This window comes from Hippocampus zosterae, chromosome 17 (genome assembly GCF_025434085.1).
Source record: "Hippocampus zosterae strain Florida chromosome 17, ASM2543408v3, whole genome shotgun sequence".
NCBI classification, from domain to species: domain Eukaryota; kingdom Metazoa; phylum Chordata; class Actinopteri; order Syngnathiformes; family Syngnathidae; genus Hippocampus; species Hippocampus zosterae.
This window is the reverse complement of record NC_067467.1, coordinates 8838320-8864561: the sequence shown is the minus strand read 5'-3', so window position 1 is coordinate 8864561 and position 26242 is coordinate 8838320. Positions and strand designations below refer to the sequence as shown.

Below are 26242 nucleotides of genomic sequence, written 5' to 3'. Positions count from 1 at the left end.
AACGAGAATATTTATTTTAGTTTGTAATCACAGCAACACAACAACAATAACAGCAAAGCACATCTAAAGTCATAAATGAGGACAAAAACAAAATAAATTCTCTCGGGTCACGAAATCAACATGGCGCTGCTCTCTCCGCCGCTCGGGCCAGATCGGCTGCGTTCGGATCGGCTCGGCCCGGCCTCTCCCGCTGATGTGGAAAATGAAAATGAAAACGCTTGTAGACAGCAAAAGGTCAACTGGCTTGCTTTGTCTTATTTTCCAGCTCATCGTCGTAGTCGTGCCGCGCACATGATGACGCGGTGCGCGGCAGGAAGTGTGTTGTCGTCGTCGTTGTCGTCGTAGCGGCGGGCGGCGCGGCGGCGGACAGCCAAGAGGCAAAAGTCGAGTGTGGAAAAGCAAAGCGGCAAATGCCAAACGAAACAAAAATGATTCGTCGGTGACGGCGCAACGTTTCACCTTTGCATCTGCACGCCGACGCAGCTCGCTTCACTTAGCGGGACGCGGAGGGCGCCGGAGGGGTAAGTTTGAGGCTGGCGAAGCAGCTTTCCCTCCCCACTTGATGGGGGCCGAGCGCGGAGGGTCGACTCGACATCTTTGTGTAGCTGGAGGGCTAGCTCGGCGGCTAGCGGACGAGCTAGCACCCGGCCGGCCGAGGCTGCTCTGGACGCAATTAATCGATTGCGGATAACACCTAGCGTCTTTGCGTGTGCGTACATTTGCAGAGTGAGCCTAATGCTGTTTGTCTGTCTGTTGGTTTGCTTGCTTACTGCACAGCTATCAAGTCAGGTGCTAAGCAGCGACCCGGTGAGCTAACGTCATAGGGCTGCTAGTGGTTGACGCGCGCAATGGCCTTTTTGGTCAAAGTCAACCATGTTCTTCGACACTGCTGTGGTCGCTGCTGTGGTCCCCAGTGGGCTCTCACGGCCCAGGGTCGTTTATGGTGTGAGTTGTCCGGGGAGCGAGGCGGCGGCGGCTTGCTGCTCAAAAGTCTTTTTTCATTCTCGTGTGTACGTAACCGAACCCTCTGCGGGCTCGTTTGTGTTGATGATGGAGGTGGGAGGCGATGAACGAAGCTCCGCGAAGGGGAGAACCGTGCGACAGGGAAGATGCTCGGCGTTGTCCGACAGATGCGTGTTGGAGTCGGGCCAAGGTCAGGCGTCCCCCCGCCCCGCGGCCCGTTCTTGCTCACCTCTACATTTTTCTCCTTCATTGCATGAGCACGTCAGTCAAAGAAAGCGATTGGCAACGTTTCATGTAAACAATAACACGTGCATGCCAATTAAACGAGTTGATTTCTTGTCAGTCATGTTTGCTGACATGTTGCCATGGAAACACTAATGGAGTTGTAAGACATCAAACGTCTCTGGCAGTGTTGGAGATCCTTTACTTAGTTCCTCCGAATAAGAAATGCACTATGGCTATGTGCAAACTGCACATCAATTAACTTTTATTTATTGCTCAAATGTAACTTTTTTTCCCCCGTCAATGAGTACAGTATTATTCAGATTTTTTTCCACAGGCCCCGATAATATGTGGATATTAATTACCAATGCACCTACAGTCTGGATTCTCAAGCACGCTTATTCAACCTCCACGTCATCAAAAGACAACAAATGTCATAGTGAGCTGACAGAAGAAACAGGCACAAAAAACCGTGGCTGATGAGAGTCGAAAACAGTCAATGGCGACTAGATGGCATGAAATCATTCAGTTATGAAAACGTCAACTTTGGAAGCACAACATCTTTGAAATTGCCACGTAATGTATCTGGACAGAAACCAACACAGGGACTATATTTACTTCGCCAAACGCACTGTGCACCATGTGACATCGTGTTTTGTGTGCAGGTGTGTCACTTTGTGGATGTGTTATGTTTGCTTTAAAGGTCATAATTATTTTTGGGAATGAACTACATAACAATAACAGATTAAACAACAACAAAAAAGTTCAATTGGGCATCATACACTGCAAGGCGATGGTAGCCGTAGATGGTTTGCTAAAATGTCAACTAAAAATCCCTTTGGAGTGATTAGGGAGTAGACAGCGAGTGAATGAGTGAATAATTCAGAACACAGCTTGGTTCTGAATCATTCACTCACTCCCACTCCCTAATCGCTAGAATAGAATATGTGTCTCGATAGCTAATGTACTTTATAGTTGTCCTTTCATAATTTATGGGGGATTTGAGAGGCGTTTGAAGTGCTCGTCCTACGTCTTTTAGAACATTTCACAAAGATGAGGGCCTTTTTGTCACGTTGCTAATATGGTGGACCTTGATTAATTAGGTCTGCAGCTATCGAATAATTTGGTATTTGCATCTGCTATTGAAAATTCAATTGACACGAACTCTTCAACTTTGGTTGGTGGAATTCTCTCCCGTTCGTGCTTGATGTACAAGTCTTGAGTTGCTCACCAGTGTCCATTCTATTTTGTGCTCGTAACGCGCCGCCCATCCATTTTCAGTGTAAGACGGGTCTGTCGTACTCTTTTGGTGACTTAAGAGTTATAACTTGCATATGTCGACATATGTAAGGAACGTTACAAAATGATGCTTGTTTGTTAATGCGGCGTCGCCTGAGGGATCGAAGGTTATGGCCATTCAATGTCGGTTTTCAGCCAGAGGTTTCCCCAGATTCTCAAAATCTTTTTGGTGATATAATGGACCACCAATGAGAATACATTTCCCACCTTTTTTTCAGTTGAACATTGAGGACGTTGTTCTTAAACTTTTGGACTATTTGCTTACGCAAATAAATATCAGCGCTTGTGAATAACTCGGCCTTTCGGGGATGCTCCTTTCATACCCAATCATGACACGTACGTTTTTCCAATGAACCTACTTGCATGTGCAATGTTCCAAATGTTCAGGGTGTTTTTTTTTTTAATCCTTCCTTAAATTCCCCGCCCCCCCCCCCCCCCGCACCCCCCACACCAGACACATGAATGCCGTGGCACGAGTGGAACACGAATGATTATTTCTCCCACATTGGACAAACCACACATTATGACATCACTTTGGACAAACCACACATTATGACATCACTTTCCCCCCCCCACCCCCCACCCCCACCCATTCTTGTCTCCATAGTAACGCCTCACAGGCCACCTGCCAGGGGTCATGGCCAGCGCACTCGACTGACGAGCAAAGACCCTCCCAAGCGAAAGCCCCTCCCGCCCGCCCCAATGGTCACCAGCGGTCGCACCGTGGCCTCGCCCCCCTGAAGACTGGCGCCCGAGTACTATGGCAATGCATGATATGAGTCGTGCCAAGGGTTTCCCCTGTAAAGAATGTGATATGGTCTGCCCCAGTACTCCAAGTCTTCTAGAACATATGAAAGCGCATTACCAGCAAGGAGAAAGTGGACGTTTTGAGTGCGAACAGTGCGGACGAATTTACAAGCACGCAGCTAGTTTGGCCAACCATAAAAAGTCTCACGAAGTGGGCTCCTTCCAGTGTCCCGTCTGCACCCGCACTCTGCCCAACGCGGTTGCCCTCAAAAATCACCTTCGCATACACACCTTGTCCCCAAGTAGCGCTCACGCCGAAGAAGAGAGCGAGGAGGTGCCCGAGGAAGGGGGCCCTCACGAAAGGGACTACGCCCTCGGCCAGGACCTCTCGGACGGCTTCGGGCGTCCCCACTTGAACAACAGCGGCCTGCAGGGCCACCCGGGTAGCAAAAGTTCCCCCGAGTCGGACGACGCCTGGGACCGACCGTTCAAGTGCGACCAGTGCGACAGAACCTACCGGCACCACGGTAGCTTGGTCAACCACAAGAAGTGTCACCAGCAAGGAAGCTTCAAGTGCTCCGTGTGCTTCAAACAGTTTAGCAACCTGGCCGCCCTCAACAGCCACGAGAGAACTCACTCGAAGTTCAAGAGTCCCGCGGCGTCCATGGTGAGCAGCAGTAGTGGCGGCGGCCTCCACCAGTCCGAGCGAGGTGGGGGCGGCGGCGGCTCTCAGGCCACCCAGAGCGACAACGCCAACTCCTGCTTCTGCCACTTGTGCCAGATTGCGCTTCCCAACAAGGCCGACTTCCAGGAGCACATCCTCCTACACAACACCACCTCGCCGTCCCTCGGACTGTCCCGTAGCTTTCCCGCTCTCATGCCTCACAATCTGAGTGCGGTTCGATCTCCGGCGTACACTCCAGCCCTCGGAGACCCTCTACCCCTACCGCCCTTGCCCGGCGATAAAAGGGGTCCCTACGATCCCATCATGGGCCCTCCCGTCAACAATCCTATATATACGTGCGCCTACTGTGGGGCGGGGCATCCTGACCTGGAGACCCTCAAAGTACACTACCTGACCCACGATCCCCATCCCGCCTCCCACGGCCAGGATAGCTCCATACTCAACTCGGAAGCGTTAAGTTCCGCTTCCCAGGGTTCGGTGTCATCGTCGGGAGGCCGCGTGGCCCAGGCCAGTTCTCCGGATGACGGCGAACGTCGCTTCAAGTGCGGCGAGTGCGGCAAGAGCTACCGGCACGCGGGCAGTCTGGTCAACCACAAGCGCTGTCATCAGACGGGCCACTATCAGTGCACAATCTGCTGCAAGCAGTATCCTCACTTGGCCGCGCTACATAGCCACCTGCGAAGCCACAAGGGGCGGTCCTCCAACCAGCCTCTGGGCGACGGCAACGATTGGTTATCTCCAGAACCGCTGACGCTGGACTCTCAGCAGAGCTACGTGCAGGAAAGCAGTGACGCCACCACGCCCATCTCGCTGCCGGGAAACCTCACGGACCCCGCCCACTTTGTACCAGACGGCACTCACAACAGCGCTTTGGACTCGCTGGAGTTCCACGACCGCTTCGACGGGGGTTCCGCCCATCGGCAGGCCGACCGCCACGTGTGCGCCGACTGCGGCGAGATGTACGCCGACGTGTCTGGGATCAAGTCGCACATGTGCCCCCGCCGTGGTCAACCGCCCCCGCAGCAGCAGAGTAACATGTCCAACGGTTTTATAGGCAACATGAATTACCACAGCTCGAGTGGCAGCTCCGTGCCCCCAGACAGCGTAAAGGAAGGAAGCGGTCAGCGACAGTACTCCCAGACCGGAGGCAAGAGAATGGGAAACAACGACAAGGATGACAACGATGGAGAAGTCTACCAGTGTTCCGTGTGCGGGAACCATTACGCCAGCCTCCGAGCCCTGCGCAGCCATCTGCGAAGTCATGCCAATAATCCCTCCGGTCCCGGACCGTCCAATCTGGAACAGGACTGGAGGATGATCTGCTCGACGTGTGGCCAAAGCTTCTCCAGGAAGCAAGACCTTCTAAATCACCAACTGGTCCACGGTCCCCAGAGACCCGAGGGCCAACAACAGGGCATCGGCAGCGCTTCGGCCAATGGCAACGACAAGATGGACGGGCGCAGCCACATTTGCGTGGACTGCGGCATGTTCTTTGCAGACCGCCACCACCTGATCACCCACCTGTGCCCTGGCAAGAATCGGGCCGGCACGCTGAGTAAGCAGGTCCTGAGCGGAGCAAAAGGGATGTCCGGGGGCGAGGGCATGGGCGGCGGGGTTGCGGGCGGAAGCCGCGACATCGCCGGGAACGGGCGCCGGTCAATGGTGGACCAAAGTGACAAACCCCACAAGTGTGACCAGTGCGGGCGAGGCTACCGACACCCGTGCTCCCTCCTCAACCACAAAAAGTCCCACAAGACGGGCGTGTTCCGCTGCTTGGTGTGTCAGAAGCGTTACTACAACCTGCTGGCCCTCAAGAATCACCAGAGGACTCACTTTGACCTCAAGAGGTATGGCCACCGTTTTCACTTTTCTAATAGTATTTTGATACATAAAATGTCAACACAACGACAGATAATTATGACACCGGACACCTAAAGCGCTCACAACGGACACATTATTCATTACTTACACATTCACACTCTAGTGGCGGTAAGCTTTGCGTGTAGCCATACCTGCCCTGGGCCCACCACCAATCATTCACAGCCAGCCGTGCAGCAGCGTGCGGGGTACTGGAGGCGATGTGGGTGAAGTGTCTTGCCCAAAGACACGGTGGCACATGATTCAGACAGAGATTGATTTGAACAGAAGACCCCGCGGTTACCGGACGACCTGCTGTACCTCGGAGCCATGGCAGCCCTCTGCATGATGATTCGTCAAACCGCTACAGTGTAGTGCCAACTCGTGTTGGAGGAGCACTTCCGCTGTGTTAGATAATTTTAGTTAATGGATCGGTGGCTGGTATACACCTGGTATTGGCCCATCCCGGAGGTCGGCAACACGCGGCTCCAGAGCCACATGCGCCTCTTTAGCGACATCTAGTGGCTCCCTGGAGCTTTATTAAAAATGTTTGAAAATGGAAAAGGATTTTGATAGAAGGCCAATATAGCTCAAATAGAAATGGATACATGTTGCAGCTCCGAAAAAAAAGGAGAGCTGTGGTGCTGATTTTTTTTCAAAGTACACTTTATTTATGCTTTTAACAGTCTCGACAAACACAGACACGTCTGTGTCCGACTTGCCTTCTCTCCTCTCGTTGGACTTGAGAGGCGTTCAAAGACAGCCTCAGAAAAACGGATATTAATGATCACTTCATCGACACTAAGGAAAGCGAAAATAATGCACCAAAACAAAAAATCAAGCGAGGAAAATACAAAATAAATTCGATGGGGGCATTTGTGAACATTTGCGGGCATTAGAAGGGTTTTATTTTTTTGCATCTCCAGACATATTTGTTTTTTGTTTTGTTTTTTGTCCTATATGGCTCTTTCAACATTTTGGGTTGCCGTCCCCTGGCCTATCCCTATTCTTTTATTTTACCGTAGGAAAAACATTGACTTGTTGGGCTTGTATCGACTGCATCCTCGACTGATTTTCTGCCAAGTAGCTTGTTTTGATTTTAGGTCAAAAATGGTGCTCATGTGATGAATAGATGTGCAAAATCGCTGCGTGTCTTTTCCAACTGCAGGCACAAGTGCGAAGAATGCGGCAAGGCCTTCAAGATCCAAAAACAGCTGATTAACCACCTCCGTCTCCACGAGGAACACCGGGCCAAAGGACTGGTCCGGACCGGCCCCAACGGCTCACGCTACCAGCAGCCCGGCCCATCTCAGATGGCGAGCATGCTCGGGGAGTCGTCGTCAAAGGGCCCCCTCATGGGTGTCAAATACGCTCAACAGGGCTTCAAAAAGCCCTACTCTTCGGCCGGAACGTCCAGGCCCCAAAAGTTTGACCCGGCCGAGAGCGGGCGGCGACCTTTCGCCTGCGAGGAGTGCGGCAAGACGTATCGGCACGCGGGCAGCTTGGCCAACCACAAGAACCTGCACAAGATCGGCGAATACCATTGCAACGTCTGCAACTCCACGTACCCCAACAGGCTGGCCATGAAGAACCACCTTCGCCTCCACTTTGCCCAGAAGAAGCACAACTGCCAGGAATGCGGCAAGGGTTTCCGTACCCAAAGGCAGCTGGCCACGCACACCACGGCGGGCCTGTGCAAGGGCCCGCAGGGTCCGGGCGCCCAAATGGACTTTGAGTGCGACGGCTGCTGCGAGGGCTTCTCGTCGGCCGAGCAGCTGGCCGCGCACGACTGCCCCGCCCAGCACCTGCCGTCCTCGTCGTCGGCCGGCAGCTCGGCCAACGTCAGCATGGAGAGGAGCTCCGTGGACCTGGACTCCGACGAAAGGCCTTACGCGTGCGACCTGTGCAGCTGCGCCTACAAGCACGCCAGCTCTCTGCTCAACCACAAGCACACGCACAAGACGGGCGACTTCCGCTGCAACTTCTGCGACAAGCCCTACACCAACTACATGGCGCTGCGCAACCACATGCGCATCCACACGCAGCGCAAGAAGCACATCTGCCACACGTGCGGGAAAGCCTTCCGCCTGGCCCGCTTTCTGCGCAACCACCAGAAGGTCCACGAGGAAGGCGCCACGCCGTTTGGCTGCCCCACCTGCGGCAAGAGCTTCCAGGGCAGGTCGGGCCTGGCCCGACACCGCTGCGGCGACAACCAGGTAGGCATGGATGGCAGGAGGAAGACGGGCGGCGCCGCGGCAGAGGGCGACGAGTGTCGCTACACGTGAGTCTTGTCCTCACTTGTTTGTCATGCTTGGAACTTGTCCAAATAGTGAAGATGAATTTAGCTCTGCACATGTCTATTCCAGGTATATGATCTCCAATCCGGCTTCCTTGGGACCATTCGCGTGCCGGAATTCGGATTTTTCTGAAGTTTGGACAAATTGAATTAGTGGAGAGACCAGTTAAGTCACCCCCGTTTGCTTTCAGTTAGCTTCCACTTTGTCTTTGTGCTGCTGATGTTGTGTGTCCTTGTGCGCGCGCGGGAAAGAAACCGGCCCACCTGTAGACAAGATTAGGAAGGGGGGCGCGGGGACGGAGGAGGGGGACCGCGCCACGAGGCCGCTCCCCCTCGTCCGGCGGCCCCCGCTTCGGCCACTACGACCTCTTTTTGGCTCAGCCGGATTGCAGATCATATACTGTAACGCTCGCGTGATCTCCATGCGCTGCCGTCGCTTTGATGTGATGCGCGCTTCCGGAGCCTTCCGCCCGGCATCTAACGTTGCGTCTGTGCGCAGGTGTGACCAATGCGGCCGCTCCTACCGACACGCCAGTTCCCTCATCAACCACAAGAACACGCACACCCTCGGCATCTACCACTGCGCCGTGTGCCTCAAAACCTACTCCAATCTTCTGGCCCTGAAAAACCACCGCCGCATCCACTCGGAGATGCGGCGGCACCGCTGCCACGACTGCGGCAAGAGCTTCCGAGTGGCCTCGCAGCTCTACAACCACCGGCGGGTCCACCAGAAGCAGCGGGAGCTGACCTGCGCCTCGTGCCGCCGCGCCTTCCCCACTCAGGCCAGCTTCCGACTGCACATGGAGATCAGCCATGGGCAGGCACCCCAGAGGCCGCCGCCCCATCGCCACCGGCCGGGCTGGGGCTCGGGCTTGGACCTCACTTTGATGCAAGAGCAGGGCGTGGACGGTGCGGCGCGGGCCCGTGGACGGCAGGCGGCGCCCAAGGCCCACGTGTGCGACCAATGCGGCCGCTCCTACCGCCACGCCAGCTCGCTGGTCAACCACAAGAACAGCCACAAGACCGGAAGCTTCTTCTGCAACTCGTGCCACAAGCAGTTCCCCAACCTGATGTCCCTTAAGAACCACCGACGCATCCACACCGAGCCCAAACGCTACCAGTGCCCGGACTGCGGCAAATCCTTTCGGGTGTCCACCCAGCTCATCTGCCATCGCCGTATGCACACCAAGGAAAAACCCTTTACGTGCTCGCAGTGCGATAAACGCTTCTCCTCCAAGTCCAACCTCAGGCACCACATGAAGGTCCACTGGCCCAGCAACTCTGCGGCACCGTCCCGCAGGGCTGCTGGCCCACCGCCCAACTTTGGGGGAATGCCGGGCGGCACCTTCATTTGAATCGAGTTCGTCCTTGGGGCTTAATTCGGCAGAGACAAACTGGACGCATAAACGCGCATCAACACGCTCTGGCCCGCTGCCGCCTCACTGGACACGCCCACTTGATGAGATTTGAGTGACGGAAGGACGCAGCTAGGGCAAGGCCTTGGAGTGGGTGAGATTTGGACTTTGCATACACCCCGCCCACAAACACTGGTAGCCTCTACGATTGGACGCCGGACATTGTCGACCTACACAAGCGGGATTGGCCGACGTGAGAGCGGGCAGGTGACATCTGTCGGGAAGCTCCGCCTTCTGATTGTGTAGAATAGTTAGCGTGTTAACGACACATGTGTGTACACGTGTTCATGTGTGTAGTAGCACCTGCGGCGCTAGTGTGTAGATGTCTTTAGAGCTGTGATGACCCGTAACCCTCCTGGCCCCCACGTGCTAAAGGGACCTTTGTATCTCCTAGCGTAGCTTTTGCTGTATTTATTGACTGGACGCTGAGGTGGTAGTTAGCGTCATGATGTTAGCAAGCGCGTTTGACTGTTTGTATGCTTAGTTTGAAGTCACGTGACTTTTCTAACGTCTTTTGATAATTTGTTAACTTGAAACCGCTGAGGACTGAAAATAAAACTGATGACAAATGCTCGTCGTCACTTCACTCGCGGGATTTGATGCGAGCCCGGGCGTTATCATCGGCGTCCTGGCGACTCTTGATGTCACTTGTCATTCAAAGAGGAAGGTAGCCAATGGTAAGTGGAATTTCAAAATGAAAGATGTGGGGGAGACGGGCCTCCCAGGAACACGCGTCCTTAACGTTATTGTTTTAATATTGACTGTGCTTCTTTTTACACTTGTATGATGAGTCTACGCATGTCACTTTGTATTTTGTATCTCGTGTTTTGACATCTAACTCTACTGCAAACTTCATTTACACACATTAAAAGACTTCCACAAACATGCTTTGCTTTTGTCATTGCTATCCAACGAGAATGTAAGTCACAAAAACTTAGACCTGTCAATTCACAGGCATCATTATAACCTGTCTGTCCATCTGCACACGTTCAGACACTACCTGTCTATGCATGCATTTCATTTTCCCTCACGTCACTACAAAATTTGTACACGTTGTATATTAACGTGGTCCATCTTATTTGAACGTCCATCATCTTTCAATTCATTCACCCACACTCATTTAGCTCTGTCACCAATGCACATTTCGACAGGCATCCGTATCCGTTCACTTTGCGCAAGTGAACATGGGCTGTCCATTGAGTCACTACGTCATGGAACCGCCCATTTAGACAGAACAAGCGTGAGCGAGCACATGCTCCCTGGAAAGGATTATAGGAAAGCACGCCGGTTCTACTACGCATCCGGACAGCGGAGAAAGTAAGTTTACCGGCTGGCGAGGCGAGTCTAAACTCAAGGGCTGTTTTCAGACTTAGGGCTGACCCTCTAAATCAGTGGTCTGCGGACCGGACCGCGTAGAGACAGACCTGTGAGCAAAATTACGATCAGAAGTGATGTGGGGAAATGTATGCGCGCCGGGCCAATTGGAGACTTCTTTTTAACTTTGTTTAGAAAGTTGAAATAAACAGAATCCGCCAATAAATGAAAGAGAGGCATTAAAACAGAAAGTAAAAGGAACAAATGTGCAGCCATGACTTCCAAAGATGACGTTGTTTTCACAAGAGAAGTTCCTCCCCTGGAAAGTAAAAGTAACAAATGGGCAGATATGACTTCCGAAGATGACGCTGATTCGACAAGAGAAGTTCCCCCCATGGAGGTACAGTATCTCCACTGCGACGTAAATCAGGAAGCTGTTGCGCTTTCTATGTCATCCAAAACAAGACAATACGAGAAACCCGTTGAATCATTTGAACAAATAGCACTCAAGTGGAAAGTATGAAAATGCAAGCAAACTTTGCACAGTTTGTCACAGTTTACTCATAACGAGCCGGCAGCCACTAGATGAAAGTAGCAATCAATCGTGTCATTTTTGCTATTTTTACAAGTAGCAATGATGCTAATGCCGTATATAGGATCATAACTTTAAAATGATTATGTTCACATTATAAGGCCTAATTATTATTCCTGATTGATAATATTTTTTAATAGTTCGCCGTGTTATTTTATTTTATTCTACATTTGCGGTGCAGTAGAATAACACTATTTGAAATGAATGAACATTAATAAAATGTTGAATGGCTCTCTAATTATCGTTGTTGTCAGTACCAGTGCTTTCACACTCACAATTTAAAAGCAACAGAAAAAGAAATGTTTCCCGGTCCATAAACAGCACATCTTAACCGGTCCGTAAGACAAAAATGGTTGGAGGGCACTGCACTAAACGGTGAAGGTTGAACGCCAGACAAGTTCTCCTGTTTTTGGCTGAAATAAATTGATGTGGACTGTAGCTAGTAGCTTCTACAGGAAACCGAGTCACGCCAACTTGGGCTCGCTGTCATTTCACGAGTCGGATGTGTATATTTTTTGCTTGTACATCTAAAATGTGTTTTGCCATTGTGTTCATGTCTGGCTGCTAATTTCCTGCTAGATATCCGCTACTCATACATTTCGTCTCACTCAGCATCCGTCGACCTTGCGGGTCCACGTCACTCATCCACACACATTCACACATCTGGCTGAGATGAGTATTTGTCAGGTTTACATTGTTCATTCGCACGTCTATTTGTCCATCACACTCAACTTGTCTGTCTATTTGCACGCTATGATGTAAACATCCATCCGACCTTTCATTTCCATCACATAAGTTTGTCTGTCCATTTACACACGGACGGAAACAGAAAGTAGACGTAAGAACACTGAACAATCCTTCTTTATTTCTTCATGTTTCAATATTTCTGTCAGGGTTTAATATATATTTTTTGTTTGTTTGTTGGAACTTAAAATGTTGGACACATTTAGAAAAGACGCATCTGCATAGAGTTGTCATCTTAAAGATCCATGGAGGGAGGCTGGACAGGGGGTTGGGGGGGCGAGAGAGCGACTGGTCGGGGAGTTGGGTGGCTGGGGCAGGGGGGTTATACTGGCACGTCACACCAACGGAAACAAAACAGCCAACAGCAGCACGAGGGAGGGGGCAGGGCAGGGGAGCTGTTGCCAATCGAGGGACGGGGGTTTTAAGTGTTTTGGGAGGGCGGGACAGATGGCTTTTACGTTACACTACGCACACACAAACACACACTAAAAGAAACACACAAGTTGCATTTCCCGTCAAAGTTGGGCTAGCGGAGCGGAAGTCCCGCTGTCTGTCCTCTTTAGTACCGAGCCTTGACGCCGCCAAAATAATATTGCACTTTGTCCAGGTCGGCCTGCCTGCGGGGGGCCGAAAGGGCGGATGGGGAGGGGCCCCGGGACGAGGAGGCCCGACAAGGCGGATAACGAGCGCGGGTGAGGCCCCGGGCCAAACGGTTGTCCTTCTTTGGCGGAACTTGCGGCGAGAATTCGACAGACAAAGTCGCCAAAACGGAGGAAGCACTTTGGGCCGAGGAGCCACTGGGTGGTTTGGGACGCCAAGAAGACTGCTAAGGAGGACACGCATTACCCCCACCCTCCCTCCCCCTCCCCCGCGACGCCAAGGTGGCGGCCTGGCAGCTAAAGAGGACCGGACAATCCGGCACGCCGTCAACTTTGTCTGGAATTTTCTAGATAAACATGCAGGTCGTCTTTTTATGGTTATTTACAATAATTACACATTCTCGTCTCCATGGCGATCAGAACAACAACAACGACAACAACAAAGTCAAAGTCCTTCTTGTGACTCCTCCCACTAATACAAATGAATACTGACTTGGAGGGGGCGGAGCACGAGGATGTAAGCGGAGGGTCAGATCGATGGCGAACATCACGTCACGGCGACCGGACCAGGAGGAGTTTTGGTTTGGGGAATGCTTTCAGGAAGACAGAGAGCGTCGTCGTCGTCGGGACTACAAACATGGAGGACGCCGCCACTCTAAATTGTTGGCATGCTAACAGCTAATGGCAGGCCGGTCTCTGGAGCGCTCGCTCACACCTTTTCGTTTGTTTGCGTCAGAGCGGGGGGGAAAAGCGAGCGTCGCCGTTGTGCTTCCTGTCGCTCTACCGGCACGGAGTGGGGAAGGGGGGTGTCATAAGGTGGGAAGGCTGGGGGGGGGGCTTAGTGGGAGGGGCACCACGGGTGATGTAAAAAGAAGCTGGTTGACGTGCTAACGTGCTAACAAAGACAGAGCCGATGAGCGGTAAAGTGCGCAACATGGCGGCAGGTCGGGTTACAAAAAACATCACCATGCAAAACTCCACAACGCTTTGCATGCTTTTTTTTCACTGTTAGTATTATTTCTGTCCTGTTTTTTTTAAACTTCTTATATTTTCACCTTTTGGAGAAGCAGTGATATTGGGGAGCGGATGGGAGGGAGGCGGTCTCGTAGAGAGGAAAGGAGGGGTGGGGATATCCTGATCCACGCTGTCATCTTTCCAAAAATACCAAGGACACCACTGAGGCTGTGTCTTCAGAATTGTTCACGTAATCCCAATGACTCTCTGTTGGTATTTTCATCAAGTGGACCTCGATTCCTTACTAAATTGTCAACTGCAAATCCCTTTGTAGTCATTCAGGAGTAGGGAATGAGCAAATGTGTCTGAACACCGTCGTTGCGTCATCATGCATCATTCACTCACCACGCGGAGATTTTCAAATAGTGGACCGAGATCAGGGCTCTCAAACTTGCGGCCCGCCGGATGAGATTTTTCGGGCCCCCTTCATGGCCTCAAAATCGAACGTTAGTGTGGCTCCACCCCAATCACTTAAGAGCTAGCGTAACTCAGGCTCATGACAACACGTTTTGAAATGGAAAGACAAGGTATCTTGTCACCTTGTCCCAGTCATGCCTTTTAAAAAAAAAACATGGAGACGTGGTATACTTCATGCAGCCGAGACACACCCACACTCGATCTCCAGCCGTTGCCACATAAATTGAGTTTGAGACCCCTGACCTAGATAGTTCCAAAGCCAAAAATGCCTCTGGAATTAGTAAATGGTTCCGAACACAGCAATTACGTTCAGAGTCATTCACTCATTCCCTGACTCCCAAATCCCAATCTACCTGTACTGCACACCATTTTGTCGAGGGAACATAGAGTGTTTCCAAAATGTCCACTGAAAATCACTTTGTAGTGATTGGGGAGTCGGTAATGAGTGGTCAATTTTGAGCACACTTCTCCTTCCTTCGTGCCGCCATGTTTGCGTTTGTCGAGGGACGATGATGGCGGCGCAGACAAACTAAGACGTCCCGGCGTAACCAACTTGACCGACAACTGCGGAAAAGGAGCGACTTGAGTACCTGACAGGAGGAGAGCGAGTGAGCGAGCGAGGAGGCGCGGCCGACACGTTTGGTTTCAACACAACACGATAAAACTTTGGTGCACGCGCGAGTCGGTTTTGGTTTTGGGAATGAAAAGAAAACAGGCTACTAACGCTTTGTTTTGTTTTGTTTGCCGCAACAACGTCACACAGCTAAAAGCGCAAAAGGCTACACAACATGCAGAAACTGAACAAAAGGCGCTGTCTCCCACTTCCTGTTGCCGTCCGAGCCGCTGCGATCCGTGCTAGTGGTAGCATGGCTTGCGATGCCAATGCTGATGCGACGAGGGAGCGATCGCTAGCTGACGTTATTGCTTGAACGCCGAGTGCCCTTTGTGGCGTAATGGTGCTTGTTAGGCTAGTTAGCCTTGCTAGCGGCGGCAGGCGGGCCTTAGCATCACAGAACCACAACAACTAGACATGCGCTATGCTAACAAAGCTAATGGTGCCAAGCTTGTATGTTGTGAATTCAAACACCCCGTTTGGAGCGAATAAAAAAAAAGAAAAAAGAAACATAACAAGGCCGCAAACACGTTATATTCCTTAAAAGGAAGTTCACTGTGTTTTCTTCTAGTTGCACTATGGGGTAAAGTGATCTTAAGTCTCATGTGCGGCTTCACCTTAGTTCACTCTACTACTGAAGAAGGACGGTAGCTTCCTGCTGCGAAACATCTGAAGATGGATTGTGGGCTTTTTCCTTCTCTGTCTAGAATCTTTTATAACATAAGCTATGCTAATGCTAAGGCTAGGCAAGAGCAGAGCTAGCACACTGGGCAACTTTGTTGCACTCGTCGAAAAGGCAGCGACAAAGACGGCTCAGGCGATGTCAACAGGAAGTGACGTCAACAGAAAGTGACGAGGCAGTCATGTAAAACGAGCACCAAGTGCCACAAAACGTGGCTGCAAGACTTAGGTGGGCGGGGCTGTGGTCAAAGGGCGGGGCCGGCCACGCTTGTTATCTAAACTGCATAGATTGACCACCCCGCCATTGACTCCGCCCCGCCCGAGGCCTCTCCTCCTCCCTACTCTTTGCTTGGTGTGTTACCGTGAAAACTTGCCACCTTCAAATGACCCCCCCGCAGCCCCCTCCCCATCACGTAAACACCGGATTTCGTTCCAATCAATCGGGTGAACGTGGGTGGAGCGCTGACTGACATGAGTGACCAATGATGGGTGGTCTCAGAGTCAAGAAGGACCCGCGGGATACTTTGGCTGTGTTGGGAATCCGTCACTCATTCCCTGCTCCGTAATATTCGGATTTCGATATTGGGGACTTAGGTAGTTCCTAAAATCTCCACGAGAAATCCCTTTTTCGTGACTCAGATATAGGAAATGATTCCCGATGTAATGATGTTATTACGAGATCAATGTCACCTTTTGTAATGAATTATGATCAACTAAATAAAATCGAGTAACTTTCTATTGTTTTAAATAGAGTAGTTGACTAAACGAATTGCTCTACTTATATCGAGGATCATTTCAAACCACAATTAACAAATTTAACGTCACTTTATAATATATTGCGGATGCCAAAAGATGGCGGCAATGGGCTACATTTGTCAAAATAAAGCTCCTCAACTCACTTCAGCACCAAGGTACCAACAGATGGCGCCAAAGCAATACTGTACTCCTTCTGGCCCGAGTGTGAGTTTTTCAGTGAACGTCGGAGGACAGGTTAAGAAAAAAAATGTTGAATGTCAAATGGCTAAAGTAATGATAGCATGCTCGCTAATCACTGGCCCTTCATTCACGATAGCTTGTGCTATGTAGTGACTAGGGAGGGATTCGGAACACAGCCATTGTGCATGTTTGTTTGGGGACGGAGCGTGGAGGACTATATGTGCAGGACGGCACCGGTGGACTTTCCCTGGCAGGTGACGCCCACCGTCGCTGTCGCCATCACCGTCCCGTCAAAAAAAAAAACCCTCCAAAACAAAACAAACAAAATAAGAAAAGCGACGCTCCAAAGAAGAAAGAAACAAAGTAAAATGTGGGCGGCTGGCGAGCTGGTTTACGCGCTCTACACTGACAGCGTGGTGCATTTGAGGGTGTTGCTTTTGGTGGGAATTTGGGACCTCGGCCCACCCCAAGTGTGTCCCGTTTGCTGATTGGTTATCTTCTTGCATTTGTGGTTCAAGTTTTTGGGCTTTTTCTTCTCCAGCTCCCGTCGGTCTGCCGCAGGCGGTCGTCATGGCGGCGATGGCCGTCGTCGCGGCGGCGGTGATGGCCGTCGTCACGGCGACGGGCGTCCCGGAAGCTCAGAAGCCCAAAGTCCCGCCGATGGTGGACGCCAGGACCACGCCCAGGATTACGCAGCAGATGATTATCATGATCTTTTTCTGAAGGAGGACAATTATTTAAGAGCTTGTGTTAGCATAGCAACAGAGCTAACCCAATATAAATTGGTGAATGCTCACTCATCTGGAATTGTTTTGACTGTGGGTGAGGTTAGATTGAGGGTGGGGTGCAAGGTTCTGGGTATGATTGCAGTTCTATTTGTGATTGTAAAATCCAGGTTTAGTACTGGTACCGGTTTTGATGATGGTTTGGTTTACCTTGCGAGCTTGGCTCTGATACTTGACGGCCTTCTTGGTGTCGGAGACGGCTCGCTCCACGTAGTCGACGGAGTGCTCCACGTTGTATTCGATTCTGTCGATCATCTCGCCCTGAAAACCAGCACGGCGCAAGTGAGGGACCGCTGGGCCCCAGTGGCTCGAATACTTGGATGCATACCTGACTCTCCACCAGCATGGCCATGTCCACAAACATGTCATGAAGCTCCCGGATGCTGTTCTCCAACTTGATGATCTCGGTGTGCCGGGTCTCAATCTCGTTCAGGGCCTGTTTGGTCATCTGGGAATCCATCTTGATCTGACAAGTCATTGACAAGTCGGGAACAGCTCATTCACAAGTCACTGGCACGTCTGTGACAAGTCGGTGACAGGTTTGTGACAAGTCATTGACAGGTCCAGAAGAGGTAGTTAGTGGCGATCTTTGTCATTGACGAGTATCTGAGAAGTCATTTACAGAGCTGACGTAACCTGGCCTTGGAGAGCTGCTAAGATGAAGGGGGCGGGACAACACCAAGCGTCCCCCCCCATCCCTCCCCCTTCAAATTAAAAGCTCTTGCGGGCGGCATCAGTTGACAGAGGTCATGTGACAGAGGCCGTGTTCACTTGATGTGTCAGCGCACCCGCCAGACGGCGGCCATCTTGGCCGGCGACCATCTTGGCCGGTGGCCATGTTGGCTAGCTCAGGTGCGGTGCTTACATCATCGGTGAAGATGGCCAGCTTGCCACTCTCCAACATGTCTTCCAGCTCCTCGTTGGTCGTGGTTCTTCCGGCTGCGCGCGCGCACACACACACACACACACACACAGTTGTTAGCACACACAAGTTGTTGTCTTTCTTGTGCGTGTGTGTGAGAGACATATGTGCCACATACTGATCTCCAGCTGCCTCTGGATGCGGTCCTTGCAGCGGTCTCGATATTTGGACTGCGTGGTGTTGTACTCGGTCATCACCTCCACAAACTTGCGGGAGAGTGTCGAGTGCTGCGGGACGACAGCGGAAAACAACTTCACAACGGCTGTAACGCGGTGGAGGCTGTGTTTTTTTTTTTTGCGACAGTTACGATGTGAGCCTCCAGTGGGGACTTGGCGAACATTTTTTACCCTCTTTTAAATCATTTTTGCATTCCTAAACCACATGTGGTTGGGGCCTGTGTCCATCTTCGGGCATAAATATGCTAGTCTAGTCCCACGGTAGCGTTGTTGCTTGAACGGATGAAAGCTTTGCTGTCCCTGACCATTCCCCCGCTGGCATAAGGTGCCTCACCTGCGTCTTACGGATCCTGAGGTCCGCCGAGGATCTGTTGAGACCTTCTTCCTGCTCGATGCTCTGCTCGATTGCTGCAGGAAGACACATGGGCCAGTACTTTTATTGTGAAAAGCCAAACAGTTCCTCACTTCCTGGCCAGAGTTTACCTTTTAATTTTGAACGAACTTTATTGGCGGTCTTCTTGATGTCGGCCGTCAGATCCTCCAACTCCTGTTTGGTCTCTGTGGGTCACATGACAACACGCTGCGGCTCATTCGTGTTGGCACTACCATAGCAACATGCCAACTCGTGTGTGTGTGTGTGTGTGTGTGTGTGTGTGTGTGTGTGTGTATGTGTGTGTGTGTGTGCAAGGGTGCGCGTGCGTTGGCTCGTATGAGTGTGTGGATATGAAGATGTTATGTTGCCACAGGAACCACCTTTCCCATCATGCATCGCCTCAAAGGTCGTTGGAATTGGGTCAAAGGTCATGTTAGTGACAGGCGAGGTTTGGCCAGACAAAACTCACGTGCGCTTAAGCGAGTGGAAGCGCCGGACGCAGACGACTGGCGAGGTCGGCATGCAACATGCAAACGCAAACATGGCTGACAGGAAGCAAGGGAGGGATTGACAAACAAGGAAAAAAAAAACAAAACTAAATCAATCAGCACTGATCACATGTGGACATCAAAGTTGATGACGTTGATGCGGAAATGGTGAAATTCTGTATCGGGCAATGACGTCCGTCGGCACGGCGCTCCAAAACTGTTTTGACACTTGACTCATGAGGCAACTCTGCAGTGCACCGTATCGAAATCCCAATCTAGTCCGCTACGTAGTCACGAGTCCGCTATGTAGTCCGCTATATTCAAATGCATGTATCGCAGGGCTGACGAAATGAACGCAAACATTCGCCTTAACGCCACTCAACTCGTAAGCGTCCAATTAACGAGCACTGCGCCTCCCTTGCTTTGAGAGCGTAGAGCAAGTAAGCTAGCGCTCTCAAAGTTTTTGGGGAAGTAAATATGGTCCGGCGTGTATGTAGGGGTTCGTTTTATCGCCAGAGTAGCTCGGCAATCGGAGGTCAAATTTTAGGGATACGAGGCAATGCTCCTCTAGTTCCTCACTTCATGGAGACGTCAACTAACGATGGTGTCAAGTCATTGCCGTGCTCAAAAAATAAAGCTTCTGCGTGACTCGTATCAGCACAAATGTCCACTCTGTTCTTCGTGTCCCAACTGCGATTCAATTAAAGTCAAATATAACGACAACAACTGTCACTCAAAACAACCTTGCAGATTCACGGACAATGTCAGGAGTCTCTCGAGCACTCTCCGCAACATCCCTGGGCATTCGATGATGTGGAAAGCCATTTTCAGTTTTGTAAACGTAGACGATGCGTGCATTGTTGATGCTGAAAGAACGACGCGTTACATTAATATGTACGCAAGTCAATGAAGTGTAAAGGATCGCGAAAATGCCTTTAAGAAGCTAACGTCTGATAGAAAGCAACTTTCCGATCCTGACGCCGAGTGGGACGAAGATGTTCCAAAGTGGTCCGATGTTCATCTCGTTTCCCGCGGGAGTGACGCTAACACTAATGCAAATGAACACTCGCTAGCTTGAATCCAGTACCGCCATGCTAACAAAGATTACAATTAGCTTACTTTCGTCAGGGTTGGGCGCTGCCAAGATGGCGCTGTGCTGCTTCTTCACATGCTCCACATCCTCGGACAACTTCTCGATGCAGCCGCGTATCTCCTCCACCTTCATACACACACACACACAGACACACACACACACTTCCTGTCACAACACGCTAACACTAGATGCATACATTTCTGTATATGTGTGAACATGTTACATGTGCATATGTTTGCTTGTGTCGTACATGTGTTTGTGTACGTGTGTGTATCTACATATTTGCAAGTGTGTTTGCATGTGTGTGTGTGTGCTTCATATGTGCGTATTGGCTTGAGTGTGTGCATGGGTGTGTATAAGCATGCGTGCGTACACGTGTCCGTGTGCACTTGTTTGTGAGACGTACGTTACCTGCTCAAAGAACTCGTCCATGAAGTGGTCTCGATCCACCTGCACCACCTCTTCATCATCATCACTGTCCTTAGCCTGCAGTACAAGCACACGACGTCACACGACGGCACCCGGCGTCACATAAAATCCCACGTCGCGCAACGTCACATGGTAGCAACCGTATCCACATGCCGGCACGCACGCAACGCGACACAATCTCGCACACCCACGTGCAATGGCGCACTGCCATACACATTTCGAAGCGTCACACAGTGACACAAAACCCCAGACGGGGTCCATCCAATGTCACACAGCCAAACGCAGTGTCACACATCACACACACCCATTGTACAAAGCACCCGACAATGTCACACCGCTGCACACATTATACGTTGCGACTTCACTTTTTTATTTTATTTTGAATTGTCACTGTAAAGCATCTTCATACATTTTGTGTAGGGCTTCAACTTGCTGCTGTCACGCACGTGTCCGCCGCCGTGTCCGGTCAAGTGAATATGCTCACCCGCTGCTCACTGTACTGTCACAATCCTCCATCATATAATAACACAGCCGAAATGTATATTGCCCTTTAGAAGGTCATCAATGACTAAAAATAAATCAATAAATAAGACCAACGAAGCGGTACCGGGCCGCAGACCGGTGATTGGGGACCACTGCACAAAGACACGCCCCCAGGAACAAACATGGCCAGCAAGTCTGGCCCAGCTGATAAGCGCACGCACGCACACACACACAATGATGTGATGTGAAAGTCCAGAATACCCTTCACAATAAAAGCTTCTGGAAGCAGATGCACTTTGTGACTGTTACCATGGTAACTTGTAAACTTCCTGTGTGCACAACTTCATGTCAAACCCACTCACCACACAGAACACTCGACACACAGGCACGCACACGCCGAGCAGTGCAAATAAATGTGATGTGGTCTGGACTGTATGATGAGAAGCGAAGTGGGATAGGGAGGGGTGGAGCAGGGGTCAGAGAGTGAAAGTAGGAAGGGGAGGACGTGGGGGGAGGGGAAGGCAGGATGCTCAGATGGAGTCGGCTGCATTTACAGGAGGCCGGGTTGCTGCTACAAAATGTCTACTCCCTCTCTTGGAAAACACAGCACTTCTCCACATCACGCTTTTTACTTTCTTCTTTCCTTCACTCTACCAAGGAAGGGGTGTAGGGAGGGGGAGGGGGCAGGGGGCGAAGTACAGACTCCAGGCCACTGACAGCGGGAGGGGGGCGGGCTTCTCTCCTCTTTATGAAGGAATATTTGTGGCATTAATTTGGCTACTCATTGTATTCATGAATTACTTTGTACTCCTCTCAGTAGTTAATTAATTAGCCCAATTAATTAATTAATTACGTAATTAATCAACAAACAAAAAAATATGAGTAAATGTAACGCTTTTTCCAAATTAAATGTATTTTTATTACAAAATGGTGGTATTTTTCTTGTTATAATTTGCCACTGTGTGAGCTGCCTGCTGGGCTTTGTGTTTTCAGGGGTTGGTGTCAAACTGGCAGTGCAGGGACCAGTTTTGGCCCACGACATTATGAACATGGCCCAGGAAGGCAAAACTTGTGAATAGACTTGATGCTTCATGGAAACTATCTTCACTTTAATCAACACTAAGACTGGCGGTTGACAAAACGCTTGCTCCTTCAATCATTTACTGTCTTTTGATTTAAAAAATCGTTGTCCATCAAATTGTTGTGATTATTTAAGGTGTTAAATGGGTTCACAGTCATAACGGCTCCCCGAGGGACACCCTAACTATGACGTGGCCCTCCACCTAAACCGGAGTTGCACACCCCACGTGTAGCCATCAAATGTTAGCCACTCGCCGTTAGCGATGCTTCGGCCACCATCTTAAAAAATATACACCATGAATGCAACAACATCAAGGTTCACCTCCAGCCTTTGACCTCTGGGAACGAAAATTTACATTCACAAGGACACACGCGCACACGTGGCTTCGGGTTAGAGACACATACAGGCACACTCGTGTGCGCACAAAGTGTGACTAACTACAAATGGCTTGACATAGCGGCCCCAAAATGTCCGCTGAAAATCCCTTTGTAGTGATGATTGCGAGCGCAGCGGCTGCCATGACTGCTAACCCCCGCCTGAGTCACTATATACAGAATTTTATATCGTTGATGCTAAAGTTGAAATGACTCATCCAATCCGCCCAAATCAGTATATCAGGATTTTTATATTGTGAAATACTGTATTATGTAATTGAGTGTAGATCTGAAATTATGAATCGAATCATCCTGAATCACGACAGAGACAATTCGTTGGTAGAGGACAGTGTAGTTGCCTCTTGGGTCAAATGAAAAACAATTTTAGGAGACTGCTCGGAATTACCGTAACATCTATGCTAATGTCTGTTAGCCGATATATGATATTTTCCATTACCTGTTAGCACGGAGCTAGTGGCCATTTGTGATAATGTGATTTGCTTGAACATTTTGCTGTTGAAATCAACAATGTTGAATTGTATTTTGTTTCTTGTGTCTGTTTTTTTTTCAACTGGGAGTGATGAATTAACATCTTGAAGCACACACGCCTCGCCTCGCACTTGGACTCGTGATCGAATGAGAGAGGATCTTCTTTTCCTTTCAGCAAAGTGACGTTACAAGACAGCAAAAGTGCAAGAACAGGTATGAAAGAGCACTTGAAAACTCGGGATTGCTTATGCCGGCCTTATTTCAAGGTACTAGGTACTTTTGAAGGGTGCCGATACCAGCCACTGATACGTAAAGCAAAAAAATAAAAATAAATAAAATAGATAATGTGGAATTGAATTCACATTGGTTTCCTTCAAGTGGAAGTACAAGTTGGCCAGTTGGGGCAGCTAAAGCGCCATTTAGGTGGTTTCATAACCGCCCCAACAACCACCGAAGCAGAAGGAAGGAAGGACAACATGGAAGGTACAGTTGTTTTTTGTGTGTCTTTGTAGGTTTAGGGAGCAAATGTGTTTTCATGCAATATGAAATATATATAATTGTAATAATTGAAATAAATATATATAATATAAAAAATATATAATTGTGATCTTTTTGGGGTGGTGGTGGAATGGGTCAATTGTATTTGCACTCATTTCATTGGAAAAAGATGACTTGACAAAGTAGTATGTCGCAACTGTATTGTGCGGAGTCGTTTTGTCTTGGCGGCATTTGCTTTTGGGATTGTGTGCTGGCCATGAGTCAAAAGGCACTCGTTGTCTGGTCGCCAAGGAAGACATGGCAATCACCCCTGTCATTCTTGGCACGTGCACAGGCCTCCAGAATGATTGGCAGCCCCGGTTCAGAAGTGATCTTAAGCTTCTAATAAATTCACTTATCGTCTAAATCATGTCGGACCAAAAAACAAAAAAAAAAGCAAGATCCAACCTTGAAACATCAATACAGCGGGGGGAAAAAATGCTGCACGAAAAATAAATAATTATTGGACATCAAATGCTGTGGCAGCCCTGATGTGACGACTTTGTGCACGCTTCTTTTGGCACCAAGAGAGCAGCTCATCTTGTGCTTGTATGTTTCACCCAACGAGAAAATACAGGAAGAGGGTCACTGAATCCTTTGGCTTTGTCAGCCAGCTGACTTCTCTCATTTGGATCCCCCTTTGCAGCTTTTCAATGGGCTTGAGATCTGGGGACTGACATGGGCTTGAGAAGAGCTCAAGCAGCCATGTTTCAAATCCTTTTCCCCCAAAAGTTACTGATTTCAAGGAGTTCATAAGAAGGAAACCCTTACTGACTTGTCGCAAACGGTGGCGACCCAAAATTGGCTTCATGCGTCAAGTATAAGAAGGACAGAGACAGTATCATCAGAAACGGGATGGCTTTCCCTTCCAACTCTGCAGATGCAAGCGCAACAATAAGCCAAGCTCCTCACTCAAGCGATACACGCTCGCCTTTGTGCCACGGGAACAACGCTCGTGTTGCTGCTACTTTCAACGGGGATCCGCTTCAAAAACTCAGCCGGAATCGTGGGCTCGCTCCATGTTTGCCTTTCCGAGCTCGAGTGCACAAAGGAATGGAGGCAAAGTGCTGTCAAAACGTCCAAATGGGATCAATTTCATATTCTCACATGGAATGGGTGGATCACCTTTGACAAACGTCCAGCCGTCCTCATCGGATTGATATGCAATTTCGCAAGAAACAGGAAGTTCACACACACACACACAAATGATGCAGCTGGCCCCATGCAGACCCGCCGCCTTCATTTTGCACACCTGTGCCTCGCATACATGTGGATAGATGGATGGACGGATGGATATAGGTGGATAGACAGAAGGCTGGACAGACGGACTGATGGATAGATGGATAGTTTATAGGTGCTGCAGCGTGTGCCCCCCCCCCCCCCCCCCCGCCCCCCATTTCCCCCGCCCGCAGGAAGCATCAGCTGTTCAATGGTGGAAAGAAGGAAGCTTGCGTGAGCGTGGCAGCTGATCAAATGGGTGAGGCTGGAAGAATGAGACCTCCCCCAAGGCCACCATGACCCACTGACGTGGCTTGAATGGCTTGGGGGCTGCGGGGGTGTTTTGGAGGGGTGCTGGTTTAAAAAAAAAATCTCTGCAATTTCTTCTCCTCCAGCAGGTCATCGCGCGCGCGCACGAGGAGCCCATCTCTTTGGCCTCCTCGTGCGCGCGCCCGAGGCCTCTGCGTCGAAGCCCGCGAAAAACGGCAAAATGTCACGGACGCGCCTCGCTCACGCACACGCGGGGGACTATCAATCACGTGACGGCGGCACGTCTTCATCTCTTTGCATGTACACGCGCGACAGCCCGGCCGAAAGCCCGCGCGCGCGCGCACGGAGGCCGCACGAGGAGGTAGAAGAGGAAGAAGATGGAGAAAATGTCAGCTTACGCTCCGCAGTTCCGCTGTACGATCCTTCATGGCTGCTCGACGACCACGTACGCGGCTGGTCCGGGGGCCGGGGGGGGGAGGGGGTCTCGAAGATGAACAATATTACACGGCTCGTCCGGGATGGGAGGGAGGTGGGGGTCGGGGTCCCTGTCGTCGTTTTCCCGCCGCAAAATTCCCCCTTTGCGATGTGTCGCTAATGAAGAGTAGAGTGAGAGGAAGAGCGAGAGAGGCGTCTTGTTTGTCCGCTTGTTCTTTTCGGCGGCCCCCCTCGTGTGGTTTGGAACACAGCTGCCCCCCCGGCGGTCTCTTCCTCCTCGTCCTCCTCTTCCTCCTCGGTGCGGTCACAGTGTGGGCCGCAACGCAGCAGCGGGACGAGCGACTGGGGGAGGGGCGGCGAGGAGGAGGAGAGAGAGAGAGAGAGGGAGGAAGAAGAGAAAGTGGTACTGATGCTGCAGAAAAAGAGGGGGAGGGGCGAGGGTTGCGGAGGGGAGGTGCCCACTGCGCACGCGCCCAAAAGCCCCGACAGCAACGCCACTGCCCCCATGCGGCCATAAGGAGAACTTTTCAGGTGTGTCCGCGCATGATGATGCCGATACTCTGCTGCCCTGACAAACGTCTGCGATTCCCGCCAATTGAGTCATGCCACCACCAATTCCAGTCAAGTTGGGACGTTGTGTTAAGCAGAAATTAAAAACAGAATTCAAGAGTTTGCAAATCATGTTCAGACTGTAT

At 50.6% G+C, this 26242-nt stretch overlaps 2 protein-coding genes across 4 annotated transcripts; one reads left to right on the top strand and one right to left on the bottom strand.

The window, feature by feature from the left end:
* Positions 1 to 96: 96 nt before the first annotated feature.
* si:dkey-89b17.4 (zinc finger protein 646) lies at positions 97 to 10367 on the top strand. Of its 3 annotated transcripts, XM_052049082.1 has the most exons (5): positions 97 to 521; positions 3092 to 5763; positions 6942 to 8054; positions 8140 to 8234; positions 8569 to 8684. In XM_052049082.1, exons 2-4 carry the CDS (start codon positions 3245 to 3247, stop codon positions 8216 to 8218), a joined length of 3711 nt encoding a protein of 1236 aa, XP_051905042.1. In that variant the 5' UTR covers positions 97 to 521; positions 3092 to 3244; the 3' UTR covers positions 8219 to 8234; positions 8569 to 8684. The 3 variants fall into 3 exon arrangements, with proteins under 3 accessions (XP_051905042.1, XP_051905040.1, XP_051905041.1); XM_052049080.1 differs by lacking the exon at positions 8140 to 8234 and having other exon boundaries at positions 100 to 521; positions 8569 to 10367; XM_052049081.1 differs by lacking the exons at positions 97 to 521; positions 8140 to 8234 and adding an exon at positions 539 to 1153 and having other exon boundaries at positions 8569 to 10367.
* Positions 10368 to 16958: 6591 nt separating this feature from the next.
* Positions 16959 to 25657, bottom strand: stx1b (syntaxin 1B). The gene is made up of 10 exons (XM_052049108.1): positions 25511 to 25657; positions 20643 to 20717; positions 20258 to 20357; positions 18761 to 18835; positions 18612 to 18685; positions 18220 to 18328; positions 18045 to 18118; positions 17508 to 17645; positions 17330 to 17440; positions 16959 to 17113 (listed from the first exon to the last, which is right to left on the bottom strand). Exons 1-10 carry the CDS (start codon positions 25538 to 25540, stop codon positions 17033 to 17035), a joined length of 867 nt encoding a protein of 288 aa, XP_051905068.1. The 5' UTR covers positions 25541 to 25657; the 3' UTR covers positions 16959 to 17032.
* Between the last annotated feature and the right edge of the window lie 585 nt (positions 25658 to 26242).